The 18503-nt window shown below is 52.5% G+C and overlaps 1 protein-coding gene across 1 annotated transcript in view; it reads right to left on the bottom strand.

The window, feature by feature from the left end:
* EEPD1 (endonuclease/exonuclease/phosphatase family domain containing 1) overlaps positions 1–18170 on the bottom strand; it is a 94702-nt gene extending 76532 nt beyond the window's left edge. The window contains exons 1-2 of the mRNA XM_066239583.1: positions 17704–18170; positions 16370–17369 (exon numbers count right to left, since the gene is read on the bottom strand). Coding sequence (XP_066095680.1) covers positions 16370–17247 — 878 coding nt within the window. The 5' untranslated portion in view covers positions 17248–17369; positions 17704–18170. The remainder of the gene's footprint in view (positions 1–16369; positions 17370–17703) is intronic.
* Positions 18171–18503: the final 333 nt, after the last annotated feature.

The raw sequence follows: 18503 nt of genomic DNA, 5'->3' as shown, positions 1-18503 counted from the left end.
TTTTCCTCACGCCCATTTGCAACCCACCCCTGTTCCCACCCCCCGACCCCCCACCACCGACCCACTTACGGTCTCTACACATGTAGGCAATAGCATTTTAAGCCAAAATATATTTAATTGTTGCTGGGTGTATTCCTTTTTCTTTCCCCTGAAGACATTCAAAGTACCTAAGAGCGGCTTGAGGAGAACGAGGCGGCTTTATTTTTAGGTTACCCCTATATATAGAATTTATCCCATATGCTCTTTATCCTCCCACATCTTGTTCCTCACTGAAAAATGATTTATTCTGCTTTTTTGGCCCTAGCAGTTTATTTAGGATCACATCCATAACAGATCAAGCACGTATCTATCAAGCAAGCATCCTCTAAAGTCAAATACAATCATTTTTCTACGTTGAGAACATTTCTCTGTCTACCAGAAATAATATTTTATTTCTACTAAGTTTTCATTTTTTTATTTCAAGGGGGACATTACTAAGGAAATGTTATTCTCTCTCCTGTAGACGTATGAACGCTAATACCTGACTATCTTTAACGCTACTAATATTTTTTTTACCTACATGTTCACAACTATAATAGCGGCACCTCCCCCCCACCCGCCCCCAGCATGTGAATGGAAACAGTTTTATTCAAATAGCCATTGTGTAACAGAACTTGCAGGGTTCACTGGGCTCCCCTGAGACCCAGTTTTTCTTTTTCTTTTTTTTAGATTTTATTTATTCATTATAGAGAGGAGAGAGGGAGAGAGAGAAGGGGGGAGGAGCAGGAAGCATCAACTCCCATATGTGCCTTGACCAGGCAAGCCCAGGGTTTCAAACCAGCAACCTCAGTGTTTCCAGGTTGACACTTTATCCACTGCGCCACCACAGGTCAGGCCAGACCCAGTTTTTCTACCGTAAAACAAGGCCCAGCAGTTAAGCACCCAACCTCTTTTCTCCTTCTTCCAAACCCCCGCTCTGTCCTGGGCTGGGGGAGGAAGGGGATTCTTTCCAGGGGGTTCCTAGAGGGACCTGCCGTCCAGGAGGTGCAGTGACACCCCTTCCCCGCCCTGGGTCTTGCTTTATCCTCTTTAGGAAGCTTCCTTCCCTGGGCACTTGGCTTCGCTGAGCATGCCTGCCCTCCCTGCATCCCGAACCCAGCCCCATCTTCAGGGCAGGGCATCCGTTTGGGGTTCCCAAGTTCCTCCTTTGCTTGGTAGTTCCACTAGGGGGGGGCAGGGGGCCGGCAGGGGGGTTCCTGGGCCTCACCTCCTCCGCTGTGCCTTCTATTCGGCACACTCCCACCAGCTCCATCCACACCGCACGCGCCTCCATGAAGCAGTGCGCCCCCAGCCTCCGTTCCCCCCGCCCACACCTCTTCTTCAACCTCGCCGGACCCAGTGGTTTCCCTCTCAGCCCCTCAGGCTCGCCTCCTTCCTGTCCAGCCCAGGCCCCTCGGTCCAGCGCTTCTACTGAAGCCACGCAACTCAACCAGCCGGAGAAGAGTCCCCACCGGGGTCGCGCCACCCGCGGTGCCCACCGGATGAATGGCTCCAGAGCAGCGGCTCTCCGCCAGGGCCAGCTCTGCCTCCCAGGGCACACCCCTCGGGCAACGTCTGGAGACATTTCTGGGTGTCACACTGGGAAAGGGGGTGCTCCTGGCATCTAGTGGGGAGGGGCCAGGGGATGTCACTAAACATCCTACAATGCAGAGGCCACACAGACCCCATTATCTGGCCCAAAATGTCAACAGAATATGAATCTATAATAACCACAAAGCGACAATTTTTTTCAAGACAAAACTGCCAAGAGGGAGAGACCCCTCCTTTACTTGTGAGGGTGGATTTCAGGACCTATTGTTTAGTTGTCTGCGAAGTTGTTTATCTTAAAAATGAACTACTGTGGCCCTGGCCAATTGGCTCAGTGGTAGAGTGTCAGCCTGGCGTGCAGGAGTCCCAGGTTCGATTCCCGGCCAGGGCACACAGGAGAAGCGCCCATCTGCTTCCCCCCCCCCTCCTTCCTCTCTGTCTCTCTCTTCCCCTCCCACAGCCAAGGCTCCATTGGAGCAAAGTTGGCCCTGGCGCTGAGGATGGCTCTATGGCCTCTGCCTCAGGTGCTAGAATGGCTCTGGTTGCAACAGAGCAACGCCCCAGATGGGCAGAGCATTGCCCCCTGGTGGGCATGCCGGGTGGATCCCGGTCTGGCGCATGCGGGAGTCTGTCTGACTGCCTCCCCGTTTCCAGTTTCAGAAAAATACCCCCCCAAAAAAAGAAAGAAAAAAAAAAAGAACTACTGTGTTTTGAAGAAGACTCTAAGACAGGCACATGACAAATGTCCTCTGACTCAAGTGTCCACAGTTGTGCAGGGTCTGGGCGTGGGCCAGGTATGTAACCCCTTACCTGCTGGAAGTGATCAGAATGCAAGAAGAAGGAAACTGGCCACCAGTCACATGGTCTCTGCTGTCCCAGCCCCTGCTCCTGTGTAAACCGTCCCCACGGCTGCAGTGAGCTCTTCACTGTCCCTGTGCTGTCAGCTCTACTGACTCCCAGAGGTTAGAACGAACCCACCATGCAGCAGAGCCCAGGCCGTGGCCGCCAAGGACCCACTCCCTGCTTCCCGAGGGCGCTGGACTCCGCTGCCCCCCCCCCCCAAGTCTTACAAGGAAGAAAATTCTCCAAGCACAGAAGGGATGGGGTGGGAGGAACCTAAAGGAAGACTGTCAGATATCAGGGCTCTGGGTCCCCCAGAAAGTGAAATGCACTGGCAAGAGCGTAGGAAGGACCCAAGTGTGATCTATACTTTCTGTATGTTTTCAATGTTTCCTATCAAAACTAAAGGCCCCGACTTGGACACCAGAAAAATAAACTTCACGGTCTGGCCTCGAACTCTGCAAAAGACCGTGGTCATGGCATCTGGCTCTGACTCTGGCAGCTACCAGGTCCTTTGGAAACGGGCTATAGAAAAAGAAATTTCTGATATTCACCTGGTACCACTGGGTTTGGCTGAAACTAACTGGAGAGGAGAGCTTATGAACACTTAGTAGGCAGAGTCCTCCCAACTCTACTGAGTCACCGAGAAAGTAGAAGAAGCAAAGAAGCAATTAACACTAAAGATAAAGATCTATTTAAAAACACGGTGTATTTATAGCTCATGCACAGCCAGACAGTCCGTGGGCGGAGTGCGTACAGACATATGTCTGCAGCCACACACGCAGGAATCCACGGACACGTGAGAAGCAACAGGGATTCCCAAAAGCGAGACTCAAATAAGTGAGGTTTAAACCATAAAAAAGATCATTCCAAGGTCTTTGACCTCAAATGCGCCCTCCGGCAACGTCTGACTCACTGCTGGAGCTGTTCTGCACACATAAAATCAATTTTAAACGTAAACATTTATAATTTGGGGTCACTACATTTTTTGTTTGTTTGTTTGTTTGTTTGTCTGTTGTAAGCCAGCAGCGTATCTGGGCTTTTCTGCTGGGTCCACGCATATTTGCACACCGACTCATCCAAGAAGCACAGTCTGTGGTTTGGGGTAGACTCAGTGATTTATGCTTGAGAAATACACTCATGGAGAAAGGTAAAATGAACTAAAATTACTCAGGGGGGAGAGGATACGGCGGAAGGAGATTAAACTTGAGGTCCCCAAATATACAGAGAGAGCCTCAAAGAGGTCCTGAAAGGCTGGTCTGCACTTCTCTCAGGAAAGATGAGAGCAATGGGCCTCCGTTACAAACCCAGGGTGTAGGGGGGGGGGTGTTCACGGTAATGAGGGTGGTTCAGCATCCGCACATCGGAACCGGTAACCAAGCAAAACGGGGGAGCTTCATTCCTCGGGGATTTTTAAAAACAGGGACTCGAAGTTATCTAAGATTTAACTTCAGAAAGAATGCACCGGACCTTCATGTAATAGACACAGGTTCAGCTCTATGAAAAGTTCCAGAAGAGGGTTCCAAGGTCAAGATGGTGGAGGAGGCGAGCACTGTGCTTACCTCCTCCCGCGACCCCATCAGAACGACAACTAAATTACAGAACAGTCCACCTGGCAAACCAACTGACAACCGGCTGAACGGAAGTCCTGTGACTAAGGCTTTACAGAAGAGGCCGCATCGAGACTGAGTATAGAAATGCAAAAAAAATAGCGTGACCTGTGGTGGAGCAGTGGATAACGCATCGACCTGGAACACTGAGGTCGCCGGTTCGAAACCCTGGGCTTGCCTGGTCAAGGCACCTATGGGAGTTGGTGCTTCCTGCTCCTCCCCCCTTCTCTCTCTCTCTCTCTCTCTCTCCCTCTCTCTCTCCCTCTCTCACTCCTTCTCTCTCCCCCTCTAATGAAGTCTTAAAATAAAAAAAGAAATGCAAAAATAAATAGCTAAAGAAATACAAGTTCCCCCCAAAAGGACTTCAACAAAGAAAGAAATAGAGATGTTCGAGGAAAGGATGACTTCACATTGCAGAGACGCCAAGTTTCCTTCGACTCCAACCGTCAAGTCAACTCGACTCCAACCCAAATTCCAGCAGGGTGTTTGAGAAACTCAACCTGACCCTAAAACCTATACACGGTTAGGAGAATTTTAAGAAGAGCAGGAAGGAGACTGCCCCAACCAGAGAGTCATGGTTTTAGACACAGTACGGAAAAGGCACAAGAGATCATTCAACTCGACGGACACATGACCAAGAAGGCTCCCCAATCAATGGAGGGAAAGACAAGTGGTTCACAGATGATATTGGGAAAACTGAAAAATAAAATAAAATAAAATAAAATAAAATGGAACCCCTATCTCATTCCTACACAGAGGCAGACTCCAGGGAAAGTAAGAGGAAAACGTACAGGCAAACTTGGGGTGAGATGGGATTTGCTGAACAGCATCCAAAGGGAAATTCATCAGTTTGATCACTTCAAAATGCAGAACTTCTGCTGAACGAAGGGTATCACAGACCAGGGCAACACCCCACCTGCCCACTGGTCATTTAGTAGCTGTCCTGGTTATTAGATCGACCCGCTCCGGGGAGTACCCCCAGTTACACTGAGCCCTTCACACTTTCTAGACGTAAGAAGACCAGCACACAGCTGTCCCTCCCTTTCTCAACCTCCTGGTCCTGTCTCCGGGTGTGCAGATTCTCTGCGTCTGAATTGAGCGAGAGAGTCTGGGTTCTTTCTGGGTAGTGCAGCCTGGCATTGACCCGGCTCCCTACTCAGAAACCTTGTGACTCTGGCAAGTTGACTTTAAAATCATGAGGTTAGTTTTCTTACATGCAAGGTAAGGGTCCTCTACCTACCCCTCTGGGATGGCATGAAGATGAAGTCGGTTAGTGAACAGAAACCACTTAGCAACAGCACTCGGGCGGAGTCAACAGTTCACGAGTGTCCCGTCTGGGGGTGCAGACCCCATCACCCAGGCAGCTCCTACAGAATGGCTGTGATGAGAGCAGGAGCACAGGCCAGCAGGGGAGCCCACCGCTGGGGCGCTTCACAGAGAAGACAGGGGAAGCCACCCCGCAGCTGACCTCAGGGCGGCCCCTCTGAATCTCACCTTTCCACGGCAACTCTACAGGGCACTAGCTGCCAGAGGGCAGGCCGACAGCATGCGCTACCACTGCCCGTCGCCAAGGGCAAGCCAGGGGCTTGGCAGAGCAGAGCCGCTGCCTCGCTGGGGGCGGAGAGACGGTTTCGGAAAGAAGACCAGGGGCTGGCAGGTCGGAGGGAGAGACATGCGAGGGAAACGACTCCCGGCCCCTAAGGGCCGGTCCACACTCGACCTGGCCCGGCAATGGACATCCCTATGCCGGGGGGACTTGCTCCAGGATTACCCAGCATTTAAACTGTTCAACAAGCACCCTGAAACCATCATCTCTCCAGGAGAAACCCGAAGGAGCAGGCAACCTTCCTTACACCATCCTCTGATGGGCTGAACCGTACCCCCTGCCCCAAATTCATATGTTGAAGTCCTAACCCGCAGCATCTCAGAATGTGACGGTCTTTGGAAACAGCATCTTTATCGATTTTATTTTTTTTAATTTATTCATTTTTATTAGAGAGAGAGGAGAGAGAGAGAGAGAGAGAGAGAGAGAGGAAAGAGAGAGAGAGAGAACAGAGGGAGGAGCAGGAAGCATCAACTCCCATATGTGCCTTGACCAGGCAAGCCTGGGGTTTCAAACCAGTAACCTCAGCATTGCAGGTCAATGCTTTATCCAGTGCGCCACCACAGGTCAGGCAGAAACAGCATCTTTTAAAGAGGTAATTAAGGCAAAAGGAGGCCCCTGGAGTGGCCCCAGTCCACTCCGGCTGGTGTCCTTAGAAGAAGAGGAGATTTGGACACAGACAGGTATGGAGGGAAGACCCCATGAAAACATGGGGGAGGACGGCCATCCACAAGCCAAGGAGAGAGGCCTCAGAAGGAACCATCTCTCCTGACACTTTGATCTTAGACTTCTGGCCTCCAGAATTGTGAGAAAATAAATATTTGCTTTTAAGCCGCCCAGCCTGTGCCACCTTGTTACGGCGGCCCTGAGAAACCAATACACCTCTTTCCCGTGGGAACAAGCATTTTTTTTTTCTCGGAATGAAGGCTTTTTGGCAGAAATACTGACCATCTTCCCCTCTCTGCGGAGAAAGCTTCAGGGCTGAAAGGGACTTGGGTGATTCAGAAGAAACGTATATACTTAAGAATAGTGCCTTTGCTAATACCTCAGTCGACAAAAATACCACAGCTAGGTCAATAAACACAAACACTGAATTTGAAATCAGGGGTTGTGGATGGCTTTGCAGTCTTATCTCTCACTGCCTGCCCAGTTTCTTTCCATACCTTGGTCCATCAAGGACAAAACATCACAGAGCTGCAAAGATTACGTAAGTGGTTGCAAATAGTAACATTTTGAACAACCATCTAATAATCTCAGTCATCCTTCAGTGAAAAGTGACCCACAAGTTAAAACAAACAAACAAACAAACAAAAAAACCAGAAGCAACATTTAGTTCTAAGCTGAAACTGTAACAATATCTAACCACGTTAGACTAGTCAAAAACTAACACAATGCGAGATTATAGATACTCCCCACAGTCTAGCCTGGCATTCGCCTGAGTTCAGTTCACGGATAACAGTGACACGGCAGTCTCTCGTGCGGGTTCACGTTTGGGCACGCGCATTCAACGTGAACAAAGCAAACCTGAACAGCATATCCGGAATAGTTCAAAACGACCGTGTGGGGTCATGAACTTGGAAAAGGATTTAATAACCCATCCAGCCCAGTCCACCTGCTGAAATCCCTCCCAGCTTACTGTTGATCGTGAGTTTTGTAAGCAAGCCGTCTCTGTCACTGAAGAGAACGCTGACAAGTACAGGGTCTTAAGTCAAAACAGAAAACCAAACATTGCTCCTTCACCTCTCTGATTTCTAAAATTTGTGAGAACTTTTTTGGGCGGGGAATTGGGAGAATGAATTCTTCACCTTGTAACTTACCCAGTTACCTTTCTGAGTCGATCTTCTAGAGCAGACAGTACTGGGTCCATGACCACCTGCAGATCCTGCCAGGCTGGGCAGTATCCACAGAGGGCAGTGCTGTCGGTACACAAGTAAGATCACTCGGGGCAGGTACTAGTGTGTTTAAACACATGGCAGATGTCCTCCTAACCAATCTTGAGGGACCCACCAGACTGTCCCCAGTTCCTCCGTGAAACTTGCTAAGGGCTGGAACCCCGTGGCCACGAGCACCCCCCCCCCCCGCGCCAGATCCACTGTGCACATCCACTCTCGCGGGGTGCATGTGCTTGCCGGGGTCGGCTGCGTCCGTCCCGGGCTTGTGTATGCCAGGTGTGCCTGTTACTCTGCTCTCCTAACACAGGACATCAGCTGTGGGAACAGGGGTGAGCAGGAGAGGTTGTTTCTGAGAAAACGAACATGAACGCTGGGAAGGCTCCTCCAAAAGCAAGCTGTTTGAAGACACTGCTGTCAAAATAGGTGTGGGCACAAGGATTGTAAAAGACTGAGGAGTCATAAATATATGCGATCCTGCGCTCAGACTGCTTTGCAAACATCCTTGCTCCACTTAGAAGAAACAAAGATATCACACACACACACACACACACACACACACACACACACACGGGGATATCATTATATATCAGCAAACTTGTGAAAGTCCACGGCTTAGGGAACGCAAAACAAGTTGGTGAAGAGAACTCTAGTCTAGCACGCAGGCTGGGGCGGTGAATAACATACAAATATGTGGGAAAGCATTAGTGAACTCAGGTAAGTTTTCATCATCAGACTTTGAGTTATCATTCAAGCTCCACAGCCCAAAAGCTGTGTGACCTGGGGAGGATGACTCGGCTCCCCTGAGCCATCTCTCCTGCATTTGTAATAGAGGGTGAATAATGCTACCCACATGTAAAGCTGCTGGGCCCTGGGCCTCCGCCACAGTAATTATCAGTGTTAATTATCATTGCTGCTGTCCCTTTGCACAACAACTGCAACCACGTGGTCACTGAAAACACAACCGCCAGTGGGGTGGGGGAGGGGCGTGCAGTATTTTACTGCTTAAAATGAGTCCTCCAGTGAAGAATGACTGGGGACCACTTTGTAAAGAGCCGACCAGTAAAGCGACCTAGTGACCTGAAGCAGCAGAGGTCATCCTTCAAGCAAGGACGGACGGAGCCCTGAGTCTACCAGCGGACGAGTCCAAGGCCCAGTGTCAGTCATCGGTACTCTGAGGCCACGAAAACTTGTCCGCGTTCCCCCTTTTAGAAAAGGGACCCTGCAAAAGCATTTAACTCAGACTGGATCTGTGTACTGGCAGAACATTCTTCACCTGCCGAGTGCACCCAGTAAACAGCGATAAGGAAGAAAAAACTAAAGGAAATACATTCTGGAGTTTTTATTTCATTTTTCCCACTGACTTGGAGGGCAGGGGAGAGGGAAGCATCAACTCGTTGTTCCATTTAGTTGTGCTCTCATTGGCTGCTTCTCGCATGTGCCCTGATCGGGGATCAAACCCATGACCTCGGCAAGCAGGGACAACGCTCCGTCCACCCACGACACAGCCAGGGCCAGAGTGTTTTATTTTGTTTGTTTGTTTAGAATATTGGATCAGTATGTTAAAATGCACCAATTCATCCAAGACCTCCCACTTTAAAAGACATCTCACTCTCCTCCCAGTCCTTGAGAAAGAAGAAGTCCCACCTTCACCCGGGGGAGGAAACGGGACCCAGATCCCCCCAGCACCATAAAACCGCACCCCCGAACACACATTCTATTCCATGTGGCCTCAGGAACACTCTCTGGCCCGAATCACTGCATGTCAGGAGTGCCCAGTGGCCTCCAGATAAAAACAATTGAAGGTCCTGCTTAACAGCTTAATCAGGTAATGGCTGGACCAAAATAGAACTCGCAGGAAACAAGGGGCGTTGGAAACAAACAACAAAGCCACAGGGTGAGGGAACTGAACCCAGGAGAGAAAACCAGGGCTTCTTCATCCAAGAGTTTGGGAGAAGGAGCCAAGGCTTTTCCTGGGAATGAAATGTCTGCTCTGAGCCCATCTGCTCAGGGGTTCCCAGCCACTGGAATCCAGCTCGCTGTTCAGCAGCTGTCAATCCAAACATCACACTAAAACCTGCCGTCCAGACAGGGCCCATGTCCGAGGCACGGGGTCAGGAGCTTCTGAGCACCCCAAATGTTAGTTGAGGGCTCCCAGTCCGCAGGCAGAGCCGGACACCTCCGTAGCACCTCCTGGGTGTTTGGATGCTAGAAGTCGCTGGTGTGCAATTTCCACCGAGCCCTCCATGGCTGCCCACACACCACGCGTCTAGGATCCGCACACGAAATTCTGGCGAGATGCATCCTCTTATCTGTTGCCGGCAGAGTGGGTTATGAAGGAATTCTATATCCAGGATAAGATCTTTTGTAAGGTAGGGCAATTTTGAGATAAAAATAACACACACCTCACTGCTCTTCTCTGCTGGGAGGCGCTGCATGTGGGAGTCTAACGCGTCCCTGTCTGAACATTCCAGATGCCGAGGTTGTGTGGTGGGCCTCCCTGGCCCCCCGAGTGTCGGGAACTGACTCCGACTTCCTGTTCCTCACTTGTCAGTTGCATGGGGCTGGGGGGGCTGCTGACTTTCACCCCGACGGCCCCCACGCTCCTGCCACTTCAGACCCCACCTCCCCTCCAGACAGGCTCCCTCCCATCCACCTGACTGGGTCCCGTCCCTTTAGCTTTCGCCCACGCTGAGGTCTCACACGTGTGAAACCAGGCAGGCGGGCAATAGATCTCTGTGCTGCCTGAAGCTGTACCTCCTCCCTCATGACACAGGTCACCCAGGGGCTCCTTGTGTCCTTGACCTCACCAGGGAGTGGGCACAGAGGACGTGCTCAATCTACATCGAATTCGATTGATGCAAATGTCTTCTGATAGCAATAGTCACCGAAACCCCTCAAACACGCCCTTGTTTCATAGGGAACTGATACCAGAGAGAAAGTAGCCTCGTCAGCCGCCAGCCTGTGCAGATTTCAGACCACGGGGCCTCTTCCTCCATCCCCGACGGGCCCGGTGAATGAGGCAATGGCCAAGGGGAGGGGCGAGGTCGGCAAGCTGCATCGTGTCCACACAGTGCACAGGCGCCCAAGTCGGCCACGGATTTCTTAAATGCCTCTGAGTCTGTCTTCTAGAAATCTACCCGGTTAATCCCTGCAATATCCAAAACAGGCAAGTCCTTCCAGTTTTCACCACTAAAAGATCTCTCTTCTCCACCCACTTCCCCATTCTCCCAGCCATTATCCTTTTATAGCCTCTTCCCTGCAACAGCTTCCCGATATAACTCCCCGGACCCACTCCCAGGAGACCCCCAGCAGCCACAAGCTGGTGACAGGTAATTCATCAACCCCTGTTCCTAACCCACTGCAGCTTCATCTTGCTGTTGAAATAAGAGCCTTGGAGCTCCACCCACCTGGCCCTGCCTCTCCCTGCAACCCCAGCCACCTGCCACTCCCGGAACTCCGCTTTCTGTCTGGAACAAGCAGTCTCAGGGCCTTTGCACGTGCTGGTTCCTCTAGGGGAGCACTCTTTTCCCCGACATTTTTCCATGCCTGGCTCCTGCTCGCCTATCAGTTTTCAGCAGAGACCTTCCTTGACCCCCATCGACCTCAGAAGCTTCTCTTCCTCTTGCCTCCATCCTCTCAGCATGAGCCGCTGTCTGTAATTATTTAACTGCGTACTGCGTGTTTGTCTTCCTGCCTAACATGGACGCTTCACGGAAGCAGAGGCTATAACCTGCTCTCCATTTGATTACCAAAGCTTGACACAGAATCTGGTACCTAATGAGAGCTGAGAAAATATCTGTTGAATGAATGAGTAAGTAATAAAGGAATGAACTTCCCCTGGGACAATCAATATCATCAAATCTCCAAAACCAGATTCCAGATGGGGCCGGCTTTCTTGAAAGACAAAAGTAACATCCTTCCCTTGGGCGAAATAAACCCCACCTCGTGCCCACACCAGGGCTTCTCTTCATTCACACGATCTCCTCCTGCTAATCTAGCGGTCTAAGTACTGACCACTTTTCTCGCTGGAAATGACCCAGGGCTCCCTGGCTCAGAAAACCAGAACTCCACCCTGGAGTTGGGCCAAGGTCACAGACTCACATTTCAGGGGCTGGGTGGAGGAGCCCTGAGCCCTCTGGACCGCTCTACCTCTGGCCATAAGCCTGGTCCTCCAGAAGAACAAAAACAGGAAGAGAACAAAGGCCCCCAGGGCCCCGCCGCAGCCCCAGGAGTCTAGGTGAAGCCCAGCCAGCCGGAGACTCAAGACAGGCAGGAAACAGCAGGTGGGCCAGCGACCAGTCCAAGGACACAGAGTTTGGGAAAAGACACCTCCAGCTCCCAGCTCTGAAATCAGACAAATGCCTGGCATCAAATCCTGACTCCAACATCTATATTTCTGAGGGCCACAAGGATGCTATTTAGTCTGAGCCTCAGTTTCCATAGCTGTCAAAAAACAAATTTCAAAATGTCTACTTTAAGGGGCTAGGTGGGCGCTATGCCCTCAGATGTTACGTCTGGTGCATTCACCTCACCCTCCAATCTCCCAAGATGAGCCCCCTATTCATATGGGAAAACACAACCAGATAGCAATCATACTCAGCGACTTTCTCAAAAAAAAAAAAAAAAAAAAAAATTAAAAATAAATAAATAAATAAATAAATAAAAATTTAAAAAATCTGGGCTTCCCAGAATGCTTTGAGGCTGAGCCAGACACGCTGATTCACATTTACCTAACTCGGTGAAGCAACAGGGCCGAGCTGCCACCGGAATCCAGCGTGTGCATGTCCACAGCAACCACTCAATACCTATGTGTCAATGAACGGGTCAAATGACAAGACGAGTCGTGTCCTTGTTGATCCAAGTAGCCAAGTCCGATCAACTAAAATCTCTTCCCACAATCAGAATGTGTTGCCAGGCACGAATTCACCTTTTCCTTTGACATTACAGACAGGCATGTGGCAAGAAAGCCTATTCAATACGTATGTGTCAGTTTCCATAGCTGTCAAAAAAACAGATTTCAAAATGTCTACTTTAAGGGGCGAGGTGGGCGCTTTGCCCTCAGATGCCACGTCTGGTGCACTCACCTCACCCTCTTGAGCATTCACACTAGAAAGCTCAAGACGTGGACACGTGCTCCCTTCTGATGGAGACCGTGGGGGAGCTGGGCAAATGGAATATTAAACCTCCTTCTCATTGCTTTCAGAGACGGTCCATTTCCCCAGGCTTATTCTTTCAGAAACTGAAAGGGCTTTTCAAAACAGAACAACTCCTCAGCACAAAAAAAAGAAAGAAAGAAAATTAAACAATCATCGTTCTACACGCTGGCTGTCACCAGATTTTGCAAGGATATTTAGCAGAAGCATTCCTCTGTTAGTCTTGCTCCATAAACACTGAACAAGGAACAGCATTGCCTAAGACTGAGATTGGGCAAAGGAATCTGAGGAAATCTGTCCGTTCTGTGCCACATGTCCCTGAAGGCTGGTGGCGATGGCATGACGATCTGGCTTTCTGCTGTCCTGCCTCAGCCTTCGCAGGCAAAACGCGGGTTCTCGGGGCACACATGTGCCGGCCCACCGGGGCGGCGGCCTCGCAGGGCAGGACAGGACTCCAATGCCATCAAGCCCCACAGCAGCAGGTGCCTTTAGTCTAAGACAGTTCTCCCAGGGCAAACCCATGGGAAGGAAAACAAATAGTTTAGCTGTTCCTTTTGCAAAAGAAGTGCCTTTTTTTTTTTCTTGAACTACATTTAATAGATTTAAAAAAAAACACCAGACTTGGAGAGGTTAAGGAATTTCACCGATGTAACTCCGAAGAGGGGGAACCAGGGTTGTTTTTTGTTTGTTTGTATGTGTTTAAAGTGTGTTCACAATGGGTTTAATTAATGTAAGAAACTGTGACTAGCTCGCAAGTTGGCGAGTGTCTTCCAACAGGCAGAGTGTGCGATGCGTGAACAAGAGGCAGATAAAGGCGCCTGGCTTACCACGTGCGGCGCCCACGCAAAGAGCATCAGTCCCAGCAGGTCTGGGTCCGAGTCCCCGGTGAGCCACCGATGAGCTGTGGGACGGAAGCGAGTCACAGAACCTCTTTGCTTTTAGCATCCTCGCCCAGAGATGGAGATCCATAATCAAGGCAAGCCCTGCCTTCTTCCCGGAGCCAGCAGGAAAGCTGCTGGGTACTAGGAGGGCTGACCCGGAACTCAGCTGACCCTTGTAGGTACACGTGCAAGAAAAAAATTTAAAAAAAGAAAGAAAGAGCCACCGGGAAACTTGTGAATCGCGGTAACACACAGCCCGTGCAGAATGTGCATTGCTGTTCCGCGGACACATGGTCCATCCACTTTGTCACAGTCGGCCGGTTTTGGTGCCCTAGGACAGCCACACAGGCCCTAAGCCTAGGACTGCATGTTTACCAGACCCTAATAAGGTACTTGGGGTGTCCAGAGCACTGGACACATCATGAAGATACAAAAGACACCACCACCCCACAGGACAACAGGTGGGACCAAGTGTGAGACGTGAGAGATGCGGCCGCACCGGACAGGAGCTGCTAACCCTGCTCCTCACGTGCCCCTGGCTGCCCAGGTCTGCACTGCGGGGGGCGGGGGGAGCCCACTCTGAGGTCCGCTCTCCCCTGCTCTCTCTCCCATTTTCTATACGTGACAGTCACCTCTTCTAGAAGCCAAAGAAGTCCCTCAAACTCTGACCAGAAAGACCATCATATGGCTGAATAAATACAGGGATGATCTGAACAATCAATTAAACAAACATAGCACCTAGAAAGCTCTGGATGGATTTACAGAGCTTGTCAGCAAAGCCGGCACTGGGAACACACTTTACAGAGCAAGCCACAGGGACAGATGATGGCCCGGCACGTGGGACAACAGGGCTCAACCTTGGGTGTGCGTCAGAAGCAGCCAGAGTGCATGAGAAGACACAGAAACCCAGAGTTTCTGAGTCAGTCGCAGATGCCAGTGCTGGTCCAGAGACCACACTTAAAAAATCACTGTCACAGCTAAGGAGCCAGAGCTGCCGGGATGTCATTCTCATCGGGGCAACTTCAGATTCCTCTCCACCCCCCCCCCCAAAGTGAGCCTTAAGGAAACCCTGATGGGAATGTAATGGCCATCCTGACCTCCCACCCTCTCCTCTGTCCCATACACACACCCAAGCTGCTATGGATGAAGACAATTACCAAGCCATTCCTGATAAATGTCTCCTGGGGCTGAGGCCGGCCCTCCCCTGTGTAAAGGTGATTCTGCTAAAGGAGTACGTTATCCTGCAACACAGAGGACAGGGCAGGAAGAGCGCTCAGGGGCTCCTGGGTCCAGGTCTCTGAGCTGATGCACGGTCCCTCCATCCTCAGGGACGAGAGTGTGCCACTGGGACGGTGCCAGCGAGACGTTGTGACCTGGTTTTCTCCTCACCCACTTATCCTGATGCCCTGGCACAGTGCACTGTGACTCCTGTCTCCCACCCCGCACTCACTTCATGTCACCAATCCGGGGTGGGCCAGCCTCACCACCCACCCAGCGCAAAGAAAAGCAGCAGTCGCCACAAACACACACCACCTCTGGAGGGTGTCGGACTTGAGAGGGTGTCTGACCTGAAACAGACCATAAAAATACTGCTTTCCGGTAGAGCGTCGGCCTAGCGTGCGGAGGACCCGGGTTCGATTCCCGGCCAGGGCACATAGGAGAAGCGCCCATTTGCTTCTCCACCCCTCCGCCGCGCTTTCCTCTCTGTCTCTCTCTTCCCCTCCCGCAGCCAAGGCTCCATTGGAGCAAAGATGGCCCGGGCGCTGGGGATGGCTCTGTGGCCTCTGCCTCAGGCGCTAGAGTGGCTCTGGTCGCAATATGGCGACACCCAGGATGGGCAGAGCATCGCCCCCTGGGGGGCAGAGCACCGCCCCTGGTGGGCGTGCCGGGTGGATCCCAGTCGGGCGCATGCGGGAGTCTGTCTGACTGTCTCTCCCTGTTTCCAGCTTCAGAAAAATGGAAAAAAAAAAAAAAAAATACTGCTTTCCTTCCCAACGCTGATCACATTATCCAAGTCACTATTTTACTAACAGCAGGAATTACTGCCACAATAATATTGCTCCATTTTTATGGAGGTTTAGCGGAAGTTCCTACAGAGAGCACTGTTGTGAACAATGTAAACACTGTGATAAGAGCCCATCCCACAGTCCCTTCTCCCGTGGTTCCGATAGAAAAATGTGTCCAATGTTCACGACATGTCAGTATGACCTTTTGTGGCTATGGGACAGAAGAGGTTACATACATCTGGGGCTGCAACTGTGGCCCTGAATACCAACTTCAGGCTAAATAAGGAAAAAAAGCAAAGAGTGATTCATGCATGACATTTTGGTAAATACACAACACGCATGTGTTTGCAAATACCTGGTGTTTAAGCTGATTTTGTGCCCACAAGTAGGCATATTTGGTGAAACAAATGTGACATTCCCCACTCATTAAAAAAAAAAAAAAAATCTGCTCTTTCTCACATGCAAAACTGCGCTATAGTTCCCAGGCTCTGACAGTGCCCAGGTTCTGAGGGCGTGGTGTAAACCCACGAAGTCTTGAGTCAACATTCTCCAAAGCAGTATCACCAATACAATCTCCACTCACCCCCAAATTTTGAACTGATCTTAGCTATACCATGTTTATGATATGGGCCACAAACCCAGACAGCTGGAGCAAAAGGGGAGATCAGCTGCAGGTGACAATCTTGGCTGGGCCTCAGGAACACAGAATACTCTTGCTCTCTTCCCACCCGGCAAAGAGTCCACTCATATGCATGCACCAACGAGGCCAAGCAAGAGCTGCCTGCACACCCCACAGCCTTGGTGGTCCCTGTGCTCACCTGTTTTCCAGGAGTGTCATGCACACCACCTCTCGCACCCCGGGGTTGTTGGCCTTCTCCACTGAACAGCCCTGCAAGTTCCAGGTGGCCAGCCTCAGCACCGGCCGGCCGTCCCTCGTGCCTCCAAAAGCCTCCACCGAAGGCCGAGTGGAGATAATCTGAGTGGGCCCACCTGGGGGCAGGTCTAGGTCCTCACTCTGCAGGCTCAGCGAGGTGGGGCTGGGGTGGGGCTTGGCGATAAAGGTCAGACCCCCGTTGGTGTGCGTGGACGGGGGCCTGGACCTCTCAGCGAACACCTGGTGCCGTATCCTGTCCAGGAAGGCAGCATTGATACCGCCCATCCTCACCAGGTCCTCGACGCTGCGGAAGGGTCCGTGCTCCCGGCGGTAGTCCACAATGCTGACGGCCATCTTCTCCGTGAGGCCTCGGATGCTCATGAGCTGAGCTGGGGTGGCCGTGTTGATGTTGACACGCGGGGTGAGGGGCACGGTGGTGGCCAGGTGGTGAGGCTGCTGCTCGGCCAGCAGGTCCCGACGCAGGGAACTGGGCGAGTGCTGCGCAGAACTGCCCTTGCTGCTCACGCAGATCTCGAACTTGACCTGCTCCAGCTTGGTGGCTCCCACGCCGCTGACCAATGCCAGGTCCTCCACCTTCTTGAAGCCACCAATGTACTCGCGGTACTCCACTATGCTTCGCGCCACAGCGCGAGTCACCCCAGGCAGGGTCATCAGCTCCTCCTCCGTGGCCGTGTTGATGTTCAGCCGCTCCTGATTCACCAAGATGTTGCTGAAGTTACAAGCCGCACTGAACTTGCGACTGTGTGGCAGGTCCGAGGGGTCCCGGGGGATGGAGCGGTGGCAGCCCAGGGTGCTCCCCATGACCGGCCAGGATCAGGGGCTCAGGAAGACCTCACGACCACAAAAGAACTCTGGCTAAGAAGGAAGCCCAGGAGACCTTACAAGCAGAGAGGGTGTCCCAAAAGTACCTTCCACTTGGCTACCTGGAAAACAAATTAATAAACATACAAATCAACTGAATCAGTTAATCGATTTGAAGTAGGGCTCCCTACCTAGAGCTGGACTTAACCACGAGTCCTGGGCTGGTGGCTGTCCTTGAACCTTGCACACAGAGAAGCTGGCCCCTGTGGATATTCTTCTGGGGAGGTCGGTTTTAACACATCGGGATCCAAAACAGCTCTAAATCGCTCCTCTCGGAAAGAGACCTATCCCCATCAGCCCACACCTCTTGTTCCTGCCGGAATTCCTTCCTCGCTAGTGCGCGCACGAAGGTGCTCCTCGGCTCCCACCAGACCCGCCGCCGTTCCCGCGCCCCACCTCTCGGCCGCTCTCCCGGGGCGTCCTTCTTCCACCTGCGGCTCCCCAGCCGGAGCCCAGCTCCGGACAGCGCTGGGGCCCTCCTCCAGCCCTGGTGCCCACGCCGGTGCGGGTCAGGGGCCGGGCCACGGGGTCCCTCCCACGCTGCCGCCGGCCGCGCGTCCCGGCTCTTTCTGCGGGAGAAACTCTCAGAGTCACTCTCCTGGAGCCGGCACAGCTGCAGGGCTGCGGGGCGGTGGCAGCAGCGGCGAAACCCGACCGCCGCGGCTGCACCAAGTCTTGCGGCTGCACCAGGACTTGCAACGTCGCTGCGGTTGCGTGGATCTAGGCGAAAAGTCCTCCACTCCACTCGGACGCGGGATCGGCCAGAACCGCATCCAGCGGCCAGCATCAGCGCCCGGGTCCCGCTCGCCGTCAGTGTCAGAGCCCAAGTCCGGGCCGCGCCGCCCGCGCCTCCGCCGGCACCACGGCCACGCCTCCTCGCGCGCGGCAACTCCTCCCCGGGACTTCGGAGGGCACGTGGAGGCGGGGCCACAGCGCGAGGCCCGGGCCAGGGTGAGCGGATCCCGAGGGCGCGGGGGCGGAGTCCTGGAGTGCGAGAGGCGGGGCTCTGAGTGCAGGGGCGGGGCCACGGAGCGCGGGGTGGGCCCGAGCGGGTGGGGGGTGGAGATAGAACATAGGAGCGCGGAGGCGGGGCTATGGGGAGGAGGTGGGGCCCGGGAGCTCGGAGGCGGGGCTTAGGGATGTGAGGGCGGGGCCGACGCCGTGCGGCTGCAGGGAGTCACTAGAGGACTGTGGTG

Source organism: Saccopteryx bilineata, chromosome 7 (assembly GCF_036850765.1).
Source record: "Saccopteryx bilineata isolate mSacBil1 chromosome 7, mSacBil1_pri_phased_curated, whole genome shotgun sequence".
Lineage (NCBI taxonomy): Eukaryota > Metazoa > Chordata > Mammalia > Chiroptera > Emballonuridae > Saccopteryx > Saccopteryx bilineata.
Note: the sequence above shows the minus strand (reverse complement) of the source record. Positions and strands in the feature narration are given on the sequence as shown.